The 19,130-nt window shown below is 54.1% G+C and overlaps 1 protein-coding gene across 1 annotated transcript; it reads left to right on the forward strand.

Annotated features, from left to right (window-relative positions):
* Positions 1–11,072: 11,072 nt before the first annotated feature.
* Positions 11,073–12,770, forward strand: LOC112894545. Its single transcript, XM_025962292.1, has one exon. It carries the CDS (start codon positions 11,389–11,391, stop codon positions 11,950–11,952), a length of 564 nt encoding a protein of 187 aa, XP_025818077.1. The 5' UTR covers positions 11,073–11,388; the 3' UTR covers positions 11,953–12,770.
* Positions 12,771–19,130: the final 6,360 nt, after the last annotated feature.

Consider the following 19,130-nt stretch of genomic DNA (forward strand, 5'->3'; position numbering starts at 1 on the left):
GTTCCCGCGAGCATCGCGCGGGGAACAAAGCGCCAGACCCTGTGCTGCCGCGGCGGCATCTTCTCGTTTCGATGAAGCCCCGCGGCATCCGCCGCCTCCTTTCCGTGCCTGCCTTCCTCGTCGTGATCCGGAGCAGCATGGAAGTAGCAGATGATGCAGAGGAGTCAGAGCGAGAAGCGCAGGCACCGACAGTGACGTGGTTGAAAGGCACGGGCCGCGGCATGAATGATTCTCCTCTGCAGGCCAAGCTTTGTTCTCGACGACGAGCTTTACCTAACCTAGGAGCTTCAAGGTGCTGATGGGAAGATCAAAGGAAACTGGACTGGCAATGGCCCCCCTTTTTCCTATGTGCTGTGTTCTGTTCTGCCGGCAAGTTCAGATGAAACTGCAGACGGGGGCTAGCTCCAGGTCTTTGCACTTTCTGGAGTAGTTTCCAAATCAAATAAAGCTGATTAGATAAAGGTAAAAGAGATGCCATTGTTGGGATTGGGAGACAAAAGTGGCAAGAATTCAGGGCCATGCTTCTGGAGCTAGAGCTGGTCGAGCTTTCTATCTTGTAAAGATTCCTCGGATGGACAATGGAGGATGGCACCATTACCAGCAATTCCTACCCACGATGGATTGCTTCAGGAAGCTGGATTCAGTGATTGACATAAACAAATAAAGAAGATATGGTCTTGTACTCTTGTTGATTCAACGATGTAGTACGAGTGCCTAGTGCTGGTTTCATTTCACATCAAAGGCAACGCCTAAAGCCATAAGATATGGTCTTGCTAATTGAACTCTGGTGCTGGCTTCAACTAAGAGGCAAAAGGGGAATTTTAGAAGACTAGAGGCGGCGGCACAAGGGAGTGGCGGATGGATGCCACTCGGTGGTCAGGGCAGCGCAAGTTCAGGTCTAGGCTGCAGGATAGGATAGGCAGCAGCTTCCGGTGCTGAAACTGAGCACATCATGCTGACTGGTTAGGCTGCTTTTGGCGTCACAAATTGTGGCAAATGGTTGGATGATGCATCGACAGCAAATGATGATTGGCGAGAAGAAAAGTGGACTGGAAACAGTGGGAAATGATGCTAGAATTTGTCTGTCATGATTTAGGGGAGGAGAGGGCCTAGGTAATGTTGTGTGTTAGGTCAACACCATAGGTTGGCGGTCACCCATAATCTCTGGCTTCCTTTGTCTCGAACTTCCACACACGCTAGTGCTCTAGTCCACTCCGTGCTCAAGCACAGCACTAGCAAGTTGAAACTCTGTAGTTCGTAGTTCCCAATTTATGAATCATCAGGGCCATACACGATTGCGGAAACATGAGAAAAAAAAAGGCGAGCTCCAATACCATGCTTGGAAGGCTGTATTTTCGTTACTATCACATAAGGATATAACGTTGTTCAAACCAAACTGAATTTAGTCACCTAGCACCATTTTAAACTATATGCTAATGTTCTTTTGGGGGTAAATCACTATATGTGACAATCAAATAACGAGATAGATGCATCAAAAGTATTCCTATGATTCTTTTATTTTTTATGCTTAGTTCAGATATTTAATTTGTTTAAATGAACCTACAATTCAAGTAACCCAGGTCACCACAATGAGAAACTCATACGCTATCAAAATTATTGTCAGACGTTGTTTAACAGTTTCATTCCATAATATTTTGATTAATCATGATACTCGCCACTTACAGGGCGGGTTAGTCTACTTCTTTTACCACTTTGTTTAGAGCTTGATACCCAGAGCAGTAACTGAAGATATGATATATTACTGTGTCACATTTGTTAAAACCGGCGAATTGATAGGTGTGTTCATGAATCCACTGCAGCATATATAGGTTGGATTTGATTCCTAACTAAAACGAAATACGGCCTAAAGGCTTAGGATAAACTATATATCAAAAGTGCAACTAGCCAGCTTCTAAGTGGAAGGCATTTAAGAAGTAGAGAATTTTGCATAGATCCTTCAGCATGACAATAAGGACATCTTCAAAGACATAATAAGTTATAGTGTCACCCTTTAACAATTTCCACATACACAACCATAATTCGCCCATGATATCATTAGTGATTAGTCATTCTTTAGCCTAATAGTAGTGTTCTTCTAAGTTGCAGATGACAACATGTATCTCTAGTCCTCTCTTGGGGTGCTACTCAAGACTGGGGTTGGTACAGTGCACTTTAAATCAACTTATCGTGGGCTAAAAGTCGTCAATCCAGATGAGCACTTTCACTTACTATCACTTTTACCTGGTCTTTGTCTAGGGTGTAGGGCAAGTGCCAAATGCCAACACCTTGCTTCAATTTGGTTGCGGAGATAGGGCTAGCTAGCCACATCACTATTACGATCATTGGAGCACACATGCAACAGCACCCCTGTTTCAGTTTTGAAGCAGTTTTTCCCCTAGACTCTCTCGCGCTTTGTTTATTTTTATTAGAAACCCTTTCCCACCAAGAGAAGAAAAAAGATTTCAAGTCCAATTTGAAGCGGAGTGCTTTCATGGTATGATGATCTTCGTTCAAATTAAACATACATAGCAATTTTTTAAGAAAAATATGCAATGAAAGTCATACCGAGGGTTGGTTTGGATGGGCTAAAGTTGAGTGCTACGCTTTAGCATTTATTAGCACTAATACACCTGCTAAAGTTTTTATATCTTTACTAAAGTTTAGCCCGCGCTATTAGCACTTCTTTTTGAATAGGCTAATACTTAACTTTAACACTTTTAATCGTTAGCAACTTGGATCCAACACCCTAAGTGCTATGAAACCATATCACCATCAAAAGCGTTACCTTTCTCTCGCCAAATTGACTTATTTTTGTGACGGGAGAGAGCCGCATATCTCACTCAACTCATAGGCTGCCGAAGCGCTAGACGTACAGCTAGTAAGTAATTTGATCAAATCAAAGTTGCTCGCAGACGCCTGTCGATGACCTCATACGCCCAACCAGGCTATCTGCCTCTATATCTCCCTCCCTATCGCTATCTTTCTCGCCCTCGGTCATGAGGAGGAAGGAGACCGAGCCGTCGACGTGGCACTTGCCTCTCAAACAAAAAAAAAGGCCCGTGTTTTCCTCTTTCTGCAGTGCTCATCGTTTTATTTGTGGACGAACCGGTGGCTGCTCGAGTAACATGTGCCGCGTGTGACGGGGATGGCGTTCGGAACCTGCAGGAAGCCGTGCGACCCTTTGAGCAAAAGAACACTAGATTATTGCGCTCCAACTTTTCAAATGTCGTGCACTTCTAACCTAGAGGAGTGATAGAGGAATTGGACTTCTATATGAGTATGTACATGCAGGCCTGCATATAGTAGGACAAGTTTTTCATTTCAAAAAAAATAGTAGGACAAGTTAGCTTTGATAGCTAGAGCAACCCATTTGTTTGGTTTGCTTATTGTTGTTTGATTAGAGCTTGAATGGCACCATAATTTTCTCCATGTTTGGTGTGAATGGTCCTGCTTCCCTGTCTCCCTGATGTGTGTCCACAGCTCGATCGGCATGCTTGATTCAGACAGGACATGTGGTTTTTTCACCTGTTTCTGAAGCAACGCAGCGAGCTCCTCTTGCTGAAAAGTAAAAAAAAAAAAACAAGTTTTGTTGCGGATAAAATCAGGGAGAGACCGGGACCCATGCATCTCCTCTCGAGTGAAAAATCGTGGATCGTTTTCACATATACGTGCAATAATGGAGCCGGAGTCGGACGGGCGGCAGCTGCACGTACACGGTACACCACAACTCGAGCTGGAATCAGAGATTGATTTTTGGCTCCTCGCTCGTTTCTCATCCAGGTATACGCACGGTGTGGAACGTACTGATGCTTCCTGAACATGCTGTCTCCAGATGCTTTCCAATTGGTGAGAAAACGAAAGCTGAACCATTCCAGGCGGCAATCTTGTTGCGTTTGCGAGGATCAGGCCGTGCTGCCGTCGTAACCGAAGCCAGCAAATTATAACAAGTCTCATGGTGCCGTGCCACTTAAGCTCAGGAGTTGTTTACTTGCTTGTCAAACTGAAAGGCGCACTCTTTTGGTCTTCCCCCCTATATGTTGACCCGATCCGTTCTTCCCCGGACTCGTTCAGCATCAAGACATGCTTGCGACTTTGATCTTTGAAACGGAGAAGAGAGGAAGAATGCGCAACTGGTGCGACGAGCTTATAAGTTCTAACCGAGAAAACGGGGAGCGGTAGTGTCTGGGTCAGACAATCAGACCATATAGAAAAAAATGCTGGAGGTAGTTTCGTCAAAACCCAGTCCAACAGCTGGGAAAAAACAAAGGACCAAACCAAATCCAAAGTCCGCAGATCAGGCAGCCATCGTTGAGAAATCAAATACGCGTAGCCGGCGGGCATGGTTGCCCTGGCGTTGACACTAACCCCCCAGGCATGATTGCTCTTAGAATATGAGAACATGCTTAGCCGTCGTAACGGTTGATCTGGTTCTTTTCTCCCCTAAAGATATACGAGAAGTCATGACATTCATAAGCAGAATGCATAACCATTAGTACAAACATGGGCGAGCGTGGTGCTCAACGGCACCCTGTACCAACCGAGCAAGTGCTTCATCAGAGTTGATCGGATCAACGCCTATGGGCGGCGGATGCTGGCAAGTCATGGCGTTCTTGGCAGCACTTAACGCGGGCCGTTGATGCTGGCGAGCCATCAGTTTCGAGACAGCGCGACCAGCATTTCTGTAACACGCGCGCTCTAATCGTGCCATGCGGATGCACCGAGGCATCCATGCTGCTGTGCTGCTTGCCACATGCGCCGAGAGTGTGACGCAACCACCAATTCGGAAGCTGACAGCGCACGGTTGGGAACACTGTGCTCCGATGTGGGCTTGGTCATTAACGAGCTGATCCGAGCGGTTGAGCACACCCCTAATCGATCTCTCATAATCAGTGCGCTGCTGCTGCTGTCTGAATTTAAGCGGGCGGCGCTGATTCTCCGCGATCGTCCGATGCGACAGAGCAGAGGAGATGCACGTTCCCGGACAGGGTTCGCGCAACTTGCCCGCTGCGGACACAAAGGAACAAGGGTGATCCGAGCGAGGCGACTGAAAGCGGCTCGGCCGGCGTCAACAAATTCGGCGGCGGCAGGCTCAACGGACAAGCATGCCGCGTCCGGTTCTGCACGGCTACCCAACCGGGAGGACGACAGGATCATCGTCATCCAACTTGTTCGCGCACGCTGCAATGCTGCATCGATGGAAGGAGTACGCAGTTGCGGCCGAGGTCGCGCGGCATGTGCCGTTGGCGACTTGGCGCGCTCGGGGGGGGGGGGGGGGGGGGGAGCGAGAGAGAGAGAGAGAGAGAGAGAGAGAGATGTCACGCGAGGCGCGTGACCTACCGGTGACGATCGGTGTTGACGGTGGAGGGTAGCTGGTCGCGGTGCCGCGCCGCTCGCACTTGGTGGCTGGTGCACGGTCCGGACTTTGCGATGGCGCGCCGGCCGGCACTTACTTTCGATCGGCTTCTGGAACAAACTGTGGAAGATGGAAGAGAGGTTAGGTACGAGCCATGGCTCCGTACATTGTTGAACCATTGGCGCGTGAGAGAGAGCTGAAGGGCAGTTGTCACGGTCGAGTGTACGTGCAGCGTAGCAACGGACCGGAACCGGCAGATCCGATCCGAGCCAAGGTAGCTAGGCAGCCTAGGCTGGTAGCTTGCCGTGTCGAGATTTCATAGCTAGCTAGCTAACCAGGCGGCAACCGCGGCCGCCGGTCCATAGCTCCGGCGCACTCGGTGGGCGGTCGTTTTCCCGGGGGGGGGGGGGGGGGGGTGGGGGGGGGGCGCCTCTGGCCCTGCCGCTCTGCCAGTGCCGCCGGCCGGCCCCGGCTTTCGTCTCCATCGCCCATCGGAGGGGGTGGGCGTGGCGTGGCGTGGGTAGCTCGGGTACGTGCCCGGCGAGGGGCCGCGCGGCGCGTGAGTACGTGCGCGCTCGATCTGGATCGACGGAGCGCGCGGCCCGGTCAAGATCTGATCCGGTTCACGCACCGGGGGAAAGGAGGCGGTACAGTAGCTGGAAGCACTCCGATACGTACAGTACCAACCTGGAGGGTGCGATGATCGCGGTGTGCTGTACGTAAGATCGACGAGGGAGGGAGTCGTGCCGGAGAAGGAACAAAACTTTTGCCCCCTCTCCTTCACAGAGGATGGGTCCAGATGTTCCGGTCTGAAATTCGCTGTTGCTGATGGGAGCTACTCAACGAGTCTTGGCCTCTTGGGACAGGCAGCATTCTTTCAGAAAAAAAAACAGAGAAGAAGGCATGCGGTGTGCCGGTGTGGGCAGACAACATGCGAAGAACGTCGAGGCCACATGCCGAAAATGAAAAAGCCAAGCCAAGTCGGGAATGAAAAACGAGAGCGTGGGGCCCGCCTCGACGTCTTCCCACCTTCTCCCCCGTGTGGCAGCCGAACGAAAGAAAAAAAACAGAAAATAGGAGATGGGAAAAGATCCCACGCCTCCGGTGCCATCTCGCGCCTCGATCCAGGCTCCCCCCCAAATGACGTGGACGCGCACGCCCCACCGTCTCCTCCATTCACTACCCCCGCCCCCCAACTCGTACAACGTCCACCTCAAACACTCCCACTTCTTTCACCGACAAGGCGGCCCACATATTCCTGGACCCACGAGGCATAGAGCAAAAGCTAGACGCCGACGCGGTGCCCTGATTCCTTCGGACGAGCCGGAGCCAGCGCTGTCACGCGATTCCATGTGGGGGCCCTGCGGGCCACGCCCACTACGGCAGCCGTGACGGCGAAATGACCAAACCGCCCCTGCTCCAATCCTCCCTGCCCTGCCGCGTACGACGCGTCCGGCCCGCCATAAATGCGCCCTCGGCGACCGCGTCCGCCGTCCCTGCTCCCGGCTCACGTGGACCTCGCCGCTTCCCCTACTACTCCACCGACCCGCTTCAGCGGCTCACCACCGCACGGCCATAGTAAACCACTAGCCGCCACAATTAATGGCGCGCCGTTTATTACGCCACTAATATTAAATTAATTAGTAGGACCGTGTGGATGCAGTTGCCTGCTCGTGCTGCTGTGTCCCCAGAAGTGGAACTGCTGCCGCCATGTCACGCGTGCGTGGACCGCCGAATAAATACGGCTCCGAGTAATTTGTAAACAGTTGCTGTCTGCCTCCACGTCGCCCATACCGATTATTTTTATCTTATTTTAACCATTTCTTTATCTGGGGACGTTCAATTATTCTGGGCTAGCCGAAGTCGCCACGTACCGTCACGCAACCTGAGGTCTACCGTACGAGCACGCAGCTGGCTACGGGCGAGGCGAGGGGGCAGGGCGGCAAACCCGGCCGCGTGCCGGTGCCGGGCCACGCAGAGCAGCTCGTCGCCTTGCGCCGGAGATGACGGGAACACCCCCGCGTGCCCCTGACGTGGCGGATCGTGGAGCGGATCTGGAGGGGTGAAGTTGGTAGTACCCGCTCCTCCGGGACAAGAACCGGGGCGCACCGCGCGGCCCGGGGTGGGGCCCTGGCCACCTCAGTTGGGTGAGGGCAGACGGGTCCGTCCGCCGCGGGGCCCACATGCGGTGGCAGGACGGGCACCTACGCGATGCTGTGAGCCGGACGCGGGGCCACATGGCAGCAGCGGCGCGGGGGCACGCGCCGGCGTGTTGCGCCGCGCCAGCGCCTGCTCGCGCAGCCGGTGCCCGGTGGTGGACGAGCCGCGGCTGGTGGTGTGGTTGGTTGGCGGGGGTCACGTGCTGAGACGGGTGGAGGCCGGAGGGGGGATAGGTACGGGCACCTAACCCCACGCCGGATTTGGATCGGATCCGGTGGTCAGCCACGGCAGGCCAGGGACGCGAGCCGAGCCGCACGTCCAAACGACCAAACCCATCCGCGGCTTCCTGATTCACGTGCGCAGGGCCAAAAGCCAGGAGAGGGCGCGTTCTTATCTTCCACTTTCTTTTTGAAAAGGATCAAATTCACGGTATTTATTTACATTGCGTTTCATAACGACATTTTTGTCTTAAAACTTGTCTACATAGCATTTTGGACTTTAGAATGAGCAATAGTTTTTTTTTTACCGATGACAGGACATACAGATGTTATTTTGCTGACATACTCCATTTAGCAATTTGGACTGTAATAGACGTTTAGTAAAAGCTAGGTCGTTAAAAAACAAACTAATTTGCTTTCCATAAACGTCTGATATTTAAGAACGCAAAGAGTAGTAATTAACATAGGTACTCTTAAATTTTGAAGAAGTGAAGAAATGCCCGCTGGTCAAAAGCTTAATATCAGTCACCTCGCTAAGCGGATAACGTGCGCGGCGATAGAGATTGTGTGGACGAAACGGGCGTGCGTCCAGGCTTAGCGTGCCAAGAAAACCGCTGGTACAGCAAGCGGCGGCATCGTTCTCCCTCACCGCCGGTATCCATCGCATCAGACGGGCGGTCTCTGCTACCTCGACACGGAGAAGGGTGCGCCCCTCTCCCTCCCCCCTGTTCTGTCCCGGGGCAGGCAGAGACCGAACCGGCGTGCAAAGTTGGGGGTCGCTGCACCCGTTCGGGCGATCGCGTGCAGGGGAACCAGTGACGCGCACGCGTTCCTCTCCCGAGTGGTGCAGTGTTGCGTGACATTAGGCTGTGTTGCGTGCCTGCTACCTACGTACGTGAGCCGGCCACTCCATCTATCGCCCGGCCTGCCGGCGGCTTTGATGCCTCCTCCCAGGTCGCGGTTCCTCGGCCACCAGCCGTCGACTTGACGAAGCACGCGTGGCGTACGCCGCTCGGCGTCCGCGCGCGAAAGCGACCACCGGCGTACGTCCGCGACCGAGTGGGCACATGTCCATGCGTGTCTCTGACCCCGACGGGCAAGCAAGCCACGGCGCCGGAGACCCTGTTCTTAAAAACTTGCACCGTTTTCCAGCGTGCTAGCAGGAGTACAAAATTCATGTGGTTGTCTGTCATACATGTTCTAACACTACGTTTTGCGTGAAACAGTTTGGAACTTCTGGCACGGTACCCTCTGAATTTAAAATTTCGAAGAGGTGGCGCTCGCACGGAACTGCCCGTTCTTTTTCTCGTGGCGCATCAACCACCAGCTGCTGGGTGCTATCGCGTTGTTCTCGTTCTAGGTAGCGGTCGATGCCACCGGTGCCTTTGGTTGCAGTTGGAGCGAGCGGCGAGCACTGACAGCGGGAGTACGACCTAATCCGGCGTGGGATTAGTACTAGTAGTTGCGGTTTGGCTCTGGGTCAATTTGGCTGCTCAGTGGCCGTGGAATCGATCAACTCGACAAAGTTGCCACCGTGCTGCAGTTTTGTCGTGCAGGATTTGTCAGTCCTCGAGACTTCCTCAGCATAGTACAAAAGCGAAATCAAGCAGTGCATCGGATTACTACTTTACTAGTGGAGCAGGAGCTGGATGCAAGTGCTCCGTGAGTTCTTTTTCTTGATAAGGACTCCGTGAGTGTTGATTCCGTGCGTAGTCGCGGACCGTGTAAATCACAGTGAAAGCAAAGAAATCGGCACAGCTAGTTGCCGCCGGTAGCGTCATTGACTTCTTGTCTGCACCGAGTTACTCGTTAGCGTTAGCGTTACCGATCAAGCAAGTGCCAGTTTCGACCTAGAAAATATGTTCTGTGGCGTAGCAAATCACTCGTTACCCAAGTTTTACTACGCGCGTAAAAGCTGGTGGTATCGTTCAATTTTACTGCACGGATTTTAGCCCAGCCGTGGAATGAGCCACGCCACCTGGGGAAACTGTAAAACCGTAAAACCACAAGAGTAGAAAAACCACCGCCACCTAGCCGTGGACCAGCGCCAGCCCAGTAGCCCAACCCAGAAACCGAAGCCGGTTGCCCTTCACCGGCTCAAGCCAGCGAGAGAGGAATCGCAGTCGGCTCGGCTCGCGGACGCGAAGGTTTCCAGGCGCCGGACTTGAACCGCAGCTGATAGCGGACGCGAGCATCGAATTTAAAATCGGGAAATCGGGGGTGGGAAAATGGGGGGGAAAGGCGACACGCCCGTGACGGAGGGCCCCAGAATCCCGATCTCGACGCCCCCCGCGGCCGTTTCGCGCCCAGGCCCTAGCGACTTCGATCTTTTCGCAAAAGTGCCCCTGGGCGGGGTCGGACCGTGTTTTTTGCGCCGCGGACCCTGGGAGAGCGCGGACCCGCAGATGCCCCGGACGGTTGGGTCACATGCTTGGTGCTTTCTCGCTCGGTTGGGAGCGTGGCGCCTCTCCTCGTCCCGAATAAAGTTTGGTTGGGTGCCCCGTACACCTTGGGTTGCGTCGGGGTCGCGTGCGGTGCCTCCCGGTGTCGCGTCCGGCGTCCCAACTGCGCGTGCGGCCATTGCGTACGGTGCGCCGGATCTCCGCATAGGGATTAAAGCACAAGGTTGACAGCAGGGAGCTGGAATATTTTTTGTGGTAAAAATTGCAACTGTGACCATATGCTTATAGTTAGCTCGACAAAAATATCTATTAATTTAACTGACAATACCAGAACATGTCTCAGTTAAGAACTCAAATGAATTAGCCACATATTCGTCGCCTTTATTTAGCTGTAACAATAAGGTGAAAAACGCCCAACTTATTCGTTGGAAATTTTAACCCGAGTTAAAGCCCGCACGAAGCAGGCACGTTCTGGAATTCCTTGGGCAGACGAACCTTTAGAATATAGCTGGATCCAGCCCCCTGTTTCTCCAGCTAACCAAAAAAAGAGGCTCGCAAAGACCACCACTAACCAATCCAGCCAGACAGATGTCTTTTCTCACCTCGAGAGAGAGAGAGGGGGGGGGGGGCAAAAAAAAAAGGAAGCAGTTGCGGAAAATATCGACGGGCAAGAAGGCGTCGCCGTTCCAACACCACACACGCCCCAATCCACACCCATCCGGTCAGTCGAGGGCGTGGACAAAACAGGCAGGCGCCGCGAGGGAGGACGGGCGACCCGGCCGGTCTTCCAGATGGCGCGCCTCGCGAAGGCGCCCATCACCACCGTGCGTCCCGTCCCGGGCCGCGGCGGGCGCAGCCCCACCCCCCAACCAAATAAAGAAAAGCAAAGCCAGACCAGAGAGAGAGAGAGAGAGGACCAGTAGTACTTGCTGCCTGCACCACCGCACTCGCGACCAAACCAGGCCGCGCGTTTTGCGGAAACCCCCCTGCGAGAGCCGCCGCGCGCAGGCCAGCCCCGGCCGCGGCCAGCGCTATATAAGGCGGCCCCCAACTCGGTGACGCTGCGCAAAACACCCCGCTTTTTGTACTCTTCCGTCTTTGCCCTCGCGCTCTCGCCTCGCCTCCGTCTGCTTTCTCGGCCGGCGCGTGTACGTGTGTACAGCGAGCGGAGAAGGGAGAAGGGAAAAGAAAGAAAGGAGAAAAAGAAAGTCTTGCCCTGCCTTGCCTTCGGGTTGAGCTCATTCGCTGTTCGTTCATGGAGAGCTCCTCCTCTTCCCACAAGCGGGCGCGGGAGGCGGCTGACCTCGCCGCCGCCGGCGAAGGCGCGCTGCCGGAGGCCGACGCCAAGAGGCTGCGGCCAGAGGACCTGCTCGACCTGCTCGACGATGACGCCGACGCGGCTGCCGCCGGCGACCTGGCGTCCGTCATGCGGAGCCTGGAGGAGGAGATAGGCAGCTTCGACGAGGCCGGGGCCGAGGCCGTGGCGCCGCCGGCGCACCAGCCGGAGCTGGGGTTCCTGCTCGAGGCCTCGGACGACGAGCTCGGGCTGCCGCCGGCGGGCGCATCCTCGTCGGAGGAGGAGGCCGGCGCCGCCGGGGGCCCCGACGTGCCCGCCGGGTTCGACGGCCAGATCTGGGGGTTCGAGGACGAGATAGACGGCGGCTTCGGCGGCTACTCCCCGGAGGCGGCCGCCGCGGCCGCTGCCGCGGCGGCGTGGGACGACGACGGCTTCGACGCCGGGCTGTTCGCGTTCGGGGACGACGCGTGCGGGCCCTCGGATCTCGCGGCCCTGCGCCACGAGACCATGCCGGCCGTCTGATGACGGGCCCCGGCCGGCCGGACGGCCAGCCAGTGGATTAGCGTTCTTTTTCTTGCTTTCTTTTACCTTTGGCTAACCTTAGCTGGTACTACCTTTTTTTTTAACCTTGGTGTAAAGTTTTTAGAAGGGTGAAAACAGAGGCGTGGAAACCTGGGGAAGGTTCCGACCGGGGAAAAGAATCTGGAATGGTTTCCCTTTTTGCCCTTGGGATTTATTTCTCGCTTATTATATATGAAAAAGAAGAAGAAATAAGCTAGCATAAGCCAGCGAGTGAAAAAAAAAACAGCGGTGAAGTCAAATGAAAGGTGCCGACACGTTGGCTGCGTGCGTGGAGGGGATCAAAGTGACATGCGGCTGCTGGAAGGACGCTGGCTTACTGACGTGACAGACTCGAAATCTTGGAAAAGATCTGTGATGAATTGTGGACTGAAAAAATGGGCGGGAAATTGTTTCAAGAAAATGGATGGGAATACTTGGAACGTTCCACCACTCCCAAGCTGGGGAATCCATGAATTCCACTGCTTTATTCTCTAGTTGCAAGGAACTTTATTTGGATGGAGAGGATAATTCTGGCCGGTATGGTTGACCTGGAAGGTGAGAACTGTTGCATTCCCTGGCACCTAGATACTCCACCGGAGGAAAGGCGTGACCCACCGGCCGCCATGCCAGTTCGCCCGTTGCCGTCGTCGTGAGGCAATCCATCCATTCCATGGGCACGGTGGAGACGTTCGTGAGGCAAGCGTGGCCCTTGTCCGAACCTGATGTTTCCTCCTCATCCATGCTAGGGTTTATTTTTCGTCAAAAGACTTTTTACCAAACGGCATTTTTTTTTTCGCCGTGCTATCTGTCAGGGAAGCAATTTCTCATCGTCCGCATCGAAACTGCTAGCCTAGTAGCCGGCGAAAGTTCTTGTTTTTTAGTAGACGAGTCGCCAAAAGTCGAGTGGGGAATAAGGATTCTTTCCTCGAGATCAGCCGTGCACGAAGCAAACGGGACATCTGATTTGCATGATATTGACTGCGCTTCCAGATGTGCGCGTAGAACACGTATACGAGACGTGGCTTTCTTTGTCCTATACCAAGCGGTTCAGTTGGGAAGATGCGTGGTAACCGCCCCTAGAGATCTAGTCATGTAACTTTGAGATTTTCTTTTCACCGTATCCTAACATTACTGGCACGGCGAAGTCATTAGGAATTTCTACGCTCACATAAGAAAGGTTGTTAGGAATTAACCTCTTCCCCGGTACTTAAGCTGCAGCTGACTCATAGAGCAGATAAAAAAAAGTTGAATGCCGAAACTGAAGTGTCATCACCAACCAAACGGCCCGGCGAGACCGGACACTCCACAGCACGGCACACGCCCCGCGCCCGCGCGCCTTGAATGAGACGGCCACCACCAGTCCACCGCGACCCCGTAGGCCCGTACAAAAGTTGCGCGCCCCGCCCCCGTCACGGCACGGCATGGACGAACGCGTCCAGCCGGGCATCCCGTCACCTTCCCAACTTTTCTCCTTTCTCTTTCCCCTCGCCGAGACGAAACGGATCCGGTCCTTGCGCACCCGCCGGCCGGCGGGCACATGCGGTCTGCCTGCCGGCCCGGGGCAAGTCGCCGCGGCGTGCACGGCCGGGCCGATCGATCCATCGCTCTAAGTCTACTAGACACCCGCAACGTACTAGCCCGGCCCCCGGTGGACACGCGGCGGCACAGCCTCGGCACCGCCACCCCCGCGGCACCAACCGGGCCGCGCGCGCCCCGCCCACCGATTCTCTCTCGCCCTCCGCCGCCCGCGCCGCTCAAGTTGCAGTGGCCAGTGGGCGCGGGAATTTTCGCTGGGGCAAGTTGGGTCGCCGCTTTCGCTTTGCCGTCGTGGACGATCACGTCCGGAATCGTTCGATTCCCGGCCGCACGCCGCGCGTGCAGGGCGAGAGGCGGCCGGTTGATCAGAGGGTTGGGTGGCGTTCGTTCGGGCTCGTAATTGTACTCGCCGTCGGTTGGACTCGGAGAGCCGCCGCAGCGGCTGGGGAAGCCACAGGCAGCGTCGGTTGGTAGAGGTGGTTGGGCGGATCGGGGTCGACGGTGGCGGCGAGCGGCCACATGCGCGGCGCACGACCGGCCGGCCGGCCTGCCGGGCCCCCGCGACGCATCTGGCGCTCGCATCGCACGCCAGCGGCAGCAGCTCGGAGCGGGAGAGGCCGGAGGCGGCAATCAATACGGGGGATCTCTGGGCGCCTGCACGCGAGATCTCGAGGACTTGCATGGCCGGACCCGGCAGGTGCAGCAGCACATGGGGAGCGGTGGTGCTCTGCTGCTGCTGGTGGTTGGATCCGAATTTAACCGACGTGCTCAACACCCGCAACAGTTCGTCCGTTCGTGCTCCCGCGTGGGGGCTGGACGCCGTCGCTTGGCTCTTGGGCTCCAAGGCTTAATGCTCTGTCACCGTCCGTCTGTCCCGTCCTGTAGTTCACATGAAAATACTATGTCTTCATTTAAAAGTACTCCACGGCGTACATTTTGTCTATCAATAACTTATGTCGTATGCAATGCTTCTGATGCGCATTTTCTAAATGGAGCGAGTACTTTGCTTTGCTTGGTTACACACATTCGATAAGTTTTGTGACTTTTCGATGGCAATGGATACACCAACACCTAATACTCGCTCCATCCTAAAATAACTTGATCTATAGCAAAATCAATAAATGACCCACGAAGAGTTGATTTTCAGCCTGTCTTGCACCAAGTGGCCACCTTACCCTTTTTCCGAAACGTCACAGTTAGAATGTATCCCCTTGCACACATTAATCTTCCTCGCGTGTTTCATGGTATTTGCTTTGATTTCATGGATCACTCGAGGGGAGTTCATCTTACGAAATACTTCATCAAAGGTGCACGCAGTAGCTCCAGGAGAGTTAACTTGATGCGAAAACCTTGATGCGAATATCTTGGGCGTCACTGATGGTCAAGCTTTTTCTTTGGCCAGCTCTAGTTGGGGGCATGTGGACAGCGGACCGGGGACGGTGATATCATTTGTGCCCTCATATCTTGGTTGTCTTTTGCATGTAAACCATAACCTGTAATCTTATTTTGTTGCTTTAAAAAAGAATTCATCTTTTGATCCTGCGTGCGTTGCGTGATGTGAGTCGTGTAAACACCTACTCAGTTCTCAGATCTAAAGTGTAGGTCGTTTTTGCTTTTTTAATTCACAATAACTTGCTATGTACTTTGATATAATATATGTCTAGATGTATAATAAAATCTATAAATCTAGAAAAATTAAAATGACCTATATTTTGAAACGGAGGGAGTAGTAAAAAATAAGCCACTATCATGCGTATTTTAAGATGAAAATTAGAAAAAAAAGCCGACCAAATTTAAAATCTTGAATTCGCACTCATATACTCTCTCCATTCTCTTTTGACAGTCCTATTTCAAAAACTCAAATGTTCACAATCGATAGTTCTATTTGCTATTGGCATGAGCTATTGAAATAAATAGCATTAGTAATGAGAAGTTCCTAGTTAAACATTGGAGGACCAACTAAAACTTCTGTGTTGCATTTATTATATGATAAGTAAAGTTGTTGTTTTTTTCATTGTGTCGAGATGAAATAGGATAATGGAGGTAGCACTGTATTGTTACCCCGTACAGCCGTACTGAACAGTGAACACTGCTGTTATGAATTTCGCGCGCCCCAGATCACAATTATGTGTACGATGTTGGCAGTAAATAGTTGGCCAATGCTCAGCTTGACGTCGTAACTGCAAACTGTCCGCCTGCGTGCCATTAATCTGCCGTGCGATCAGCACAAAGATCCGTTGACAGGCTGAGCACGCTCATCCGTAAACACGTCCAAGCCCCCACCTTGAAAATCCGTAGATTTTTGGCAGTGACATTTGTACGCAAACGGATCCAGCCACTAGCGATTTCTGACGCTGAATTGTCTCTGTCTAGTAGAGAGATGGGCCGAGCTTTACTGTATGGCCGTACTCCGTATTTACTTGCAGAAGGCCCAAGCTCGCTAGACCAGAAACGTTTTTTTAGTTCGTCCATGTGGGCTTATGGCCCGCAGAAAGTTGGCGGAGGGAGCTTCTTATACCACATCAAAATCACACAACTAACGAGCAAATGCAGGCCTGCCTCGGCCCGCTTTTGTAAAAAAAAAAGTCTGAAATTAGAGGGTCGAGAGACAAAGGGTGTGTTCGTTTCCTAGAGACTAAAGTTTAGAGGGGTCACATCAAAAAAAATCTTATCATTTAAAAGTATTAAATAAAGTCTAATTACAAAACTAATTGCAGAACCCTAGTGCTAATTCGCGAGGCGAATCTAATGAGGTATATTAGTCCATAATTAGCGGATGATTACTGTAGCATCACTGTGGCAAATTATGGATTAATTAGGCTCATTAAATTTGTCTCGCGAATTAGCACCCAGCTGTGCAAAAAATTTTATAAATAGATTTTATTTAATACTTCTAAATAGTAAGATTCTTTTTGATATAATGGGTCTAAAGTTTAGAGGGTAGGAAACGAACAGGGCCAAACATACTCGTCACAATTTTTTCTGAGAACCATATCCTCGTTTGCAGAACTGGAGTCACCGTTAAACAAAGTTTTCAGGGTTCTCACCCTCCCTCGAAGCAGGCCAAGCACCATCATCACTCCATGAGTTTACCGCACCCATGTCGGTGACACGACAACTTCATTTACACCGCAGATAACGGTAACCCTAAGCCCCACTTGCACCGAGGCCACGAGGGTATGGGTATCCCTGCCGCGCACACCGCCCCATGCAGCTGCAGTAATTTACCGCGGAAATTTTAACGGCACAGCTTTTCAAAAAAAAAATTAACGGCACCAGCCCACATGCAACCACGTTGCGTGAACAGTGCCGGCGGCCTCCGCGCGGGAACCGGCCGTCGCCGCCCGCGCGCCCCCGCCCGTCCCCACGGCTGCGCGACAAAAGGGTATCTAACCGAGCACAGTGCACTCGTGGTGGGTGGTGCCGCTGTGCTACTAAATTCCCTAGTGGCATGGCGCAGGAAAAGGCTCCATGCACGAGCGCGAGCGCGCGCGCGGGCGTCCAGGTGCGCCGCAGCTGGGCCGTGGCGGCCATGCCGCGGCCGCGCGCGCGTACGTGTAGACCGCCGGCCCGGCCGGCTTGGCCCGAGCCACGCCGGTGCCTTTCCGCGGCACGAGCGCGCACCTGCCACGTCTCAGCCAGCCACCGCTACCGTTCCCGGAAAAGGAAATATTTTTGCATAAAAAAATATCTTCACGAGCACGGGACAGCATAAATATCGCACGAGCCGCTCACGTGCGTACCCGCCTGCCGGTGGGGCCACCGGGACGGGCGGGGAGGCACGCCTCGAAAAAGCGGAAAAGAAAAACAGAGTTACGAATAGTCAATCTCGGCGCACCAACCGACAACGACCTCCGCGCGGGCCCCGCAGGAGTCCACCGTGTTTTTTCCCGCTCACGTGAGAGCCGGCCGGGCGCACGCGCGCCTGGGTCCGCGTGGGCGGCCGCCGCGGAGCCGTCCACCCCGGGCACGCATCTCGAGGTGCCAGCCGGGCCGAGCCGAGCCGCGCAAAGCGTCCGCGTCCGCCCGGCCAGCCATGCACCCGGCGTCCCGGCTGTTCCCACGTCACGCCGCCAAAAGTCCGCCGTCCTTTCCGCGCCGCGGATTCTATCTTCCCAAGTGCGGTACGAGCACAAGCATCAAACTTGCCATGTGAAACCCAAACACATCGCCCGTGGCAGTGGATTTCCAGTCCCCGTACCAGACAGAGATTTATCACTTGACGGAGTCACAAGATTTGGCGATTTTTTCCCCCTTTATCGCACGCCAACAATTCCTTGATGGTTTCGATCTTTCCGTCCGATGACGATCAGCATGACGGATCGGTGAATGGAAAGAGTGTCCGCGGCGTTTGTGGCTGACCTGCTGGCGCGACGGACACCCGCCCAGGCACGTCCACGTGTCAGGTGCGGCGCCTAAAAAAAGGGCCCCTCAACGGAACCAAATCCCCATGGGCCGCGGCCTTTCGTTCTGCTCCGCCCCGCTTTTCGGAAAACAAAATATTCCATTCCGTTTCGCCGCCCCCTTTTAGCTTGGCTCTCAAGGAAGCGCGAAAACTACCCCGGCCCGGGTCCCATCCTTCTCTGGAAACAGGTAAAGCTTACCTTTAGCGAGGCTGACATGGGGCCCATGCCGCTCGCGCGGCTCCCTAATTATCATTTATTTTTACCTAATTTAACACCGTAAACACCGGGGCGCCTAAATGAGGCAATCACTATTTCCAAACCGGTTGATTTCCTTAAAGGCGAGCGGGTCGCGCGGGAGGTGAGGGATCCCAGCCAGAGAATCGCAATCCCCTCCCCTTGATGGACGGAGGAGACCCATCGCATGGATCTGGACCGTGCAAGGTCCCCACTGAAGTGGACCCGGATACGCGCGGGTCCCACTGGTCAGAGACAGCACGGGATATTCCTGCGATGCGTGCAGGTGAAGGGTTTATCATTAGCCATCGCCGGCCTCTCGTCGCCCATTCACATCCCCATAAACCCCTCCAAAACACTCACGGTCATCACCGTTTAGCTTTCGGCCCGCATCTCCATGATAAGTGGGGACAGGCCGAGCGGACCCACATGTCAGGTAAAACCTGGGCATGTTTCCTGGCCATTGAACGGAACGGTACTTCCTCACAGGGAAACCTACACGTTCCAAAGCTGACAGTGGGGCCGGATGGTTGGGTGGGCCCACTAGTCACTGTGTGGGTACGGAAACAGCTCCAGCAGATCCTAGTACGTCCACCGCCAGCGCATCGCGGCCGTCCTTTCCTCGCTTTCCGTTAGGCGGATAGCGCCCGATGACGTGCGGGTCCGATGGTGTGTTGGACCCACGCGTAGGTGGGTGGCGAAGAAGCCGGGCGCGTGACGAGCGGTGCCTCGCGTGGTGCGGCGGGCACTACCTCGTGGATGGGGAAGGGGATTAAATATCGGCGGCGGAGGCGTGGCCAACCCCTTTCGCTCCTCTCGCCGCTTTGGGTTGGGGTTTAAGCGAGTGTGTGGGAGGCCGGAGGCGACGACGACGGCGCCGGCGTCGGAGAAGAAGAAGCAGCCAGCTCTCGTGTATATGTCTTCTTGCCCCTTCTCCGATCTGGTGGTCGTAGCGCTCATCGT

The sequence above is a fragment of the Panicum hallii genome, chromosome 5, assembly GCF_002211085.1.
Source record: "Panicum hallii strain FIL2 chromosome 5, PHallii_v3.1, whole genome shotgun sequence".
Classification (NCBI taxonomy): Eukaryota; Viridiplantae; Streptophyta; class Magnoliopsida; order Poales; family Poaceae; genus Panicum; species Panicum hallii.

Coding starts and splice junctions, on each gene's coding strand:
- LOC112894545 (XM_025962292.1), top strand. CDS start 11,389: ATGGAGAGCTCCTCCTCTTCCCACAAGCGGGCGCGGGAGGCGGCTGAC.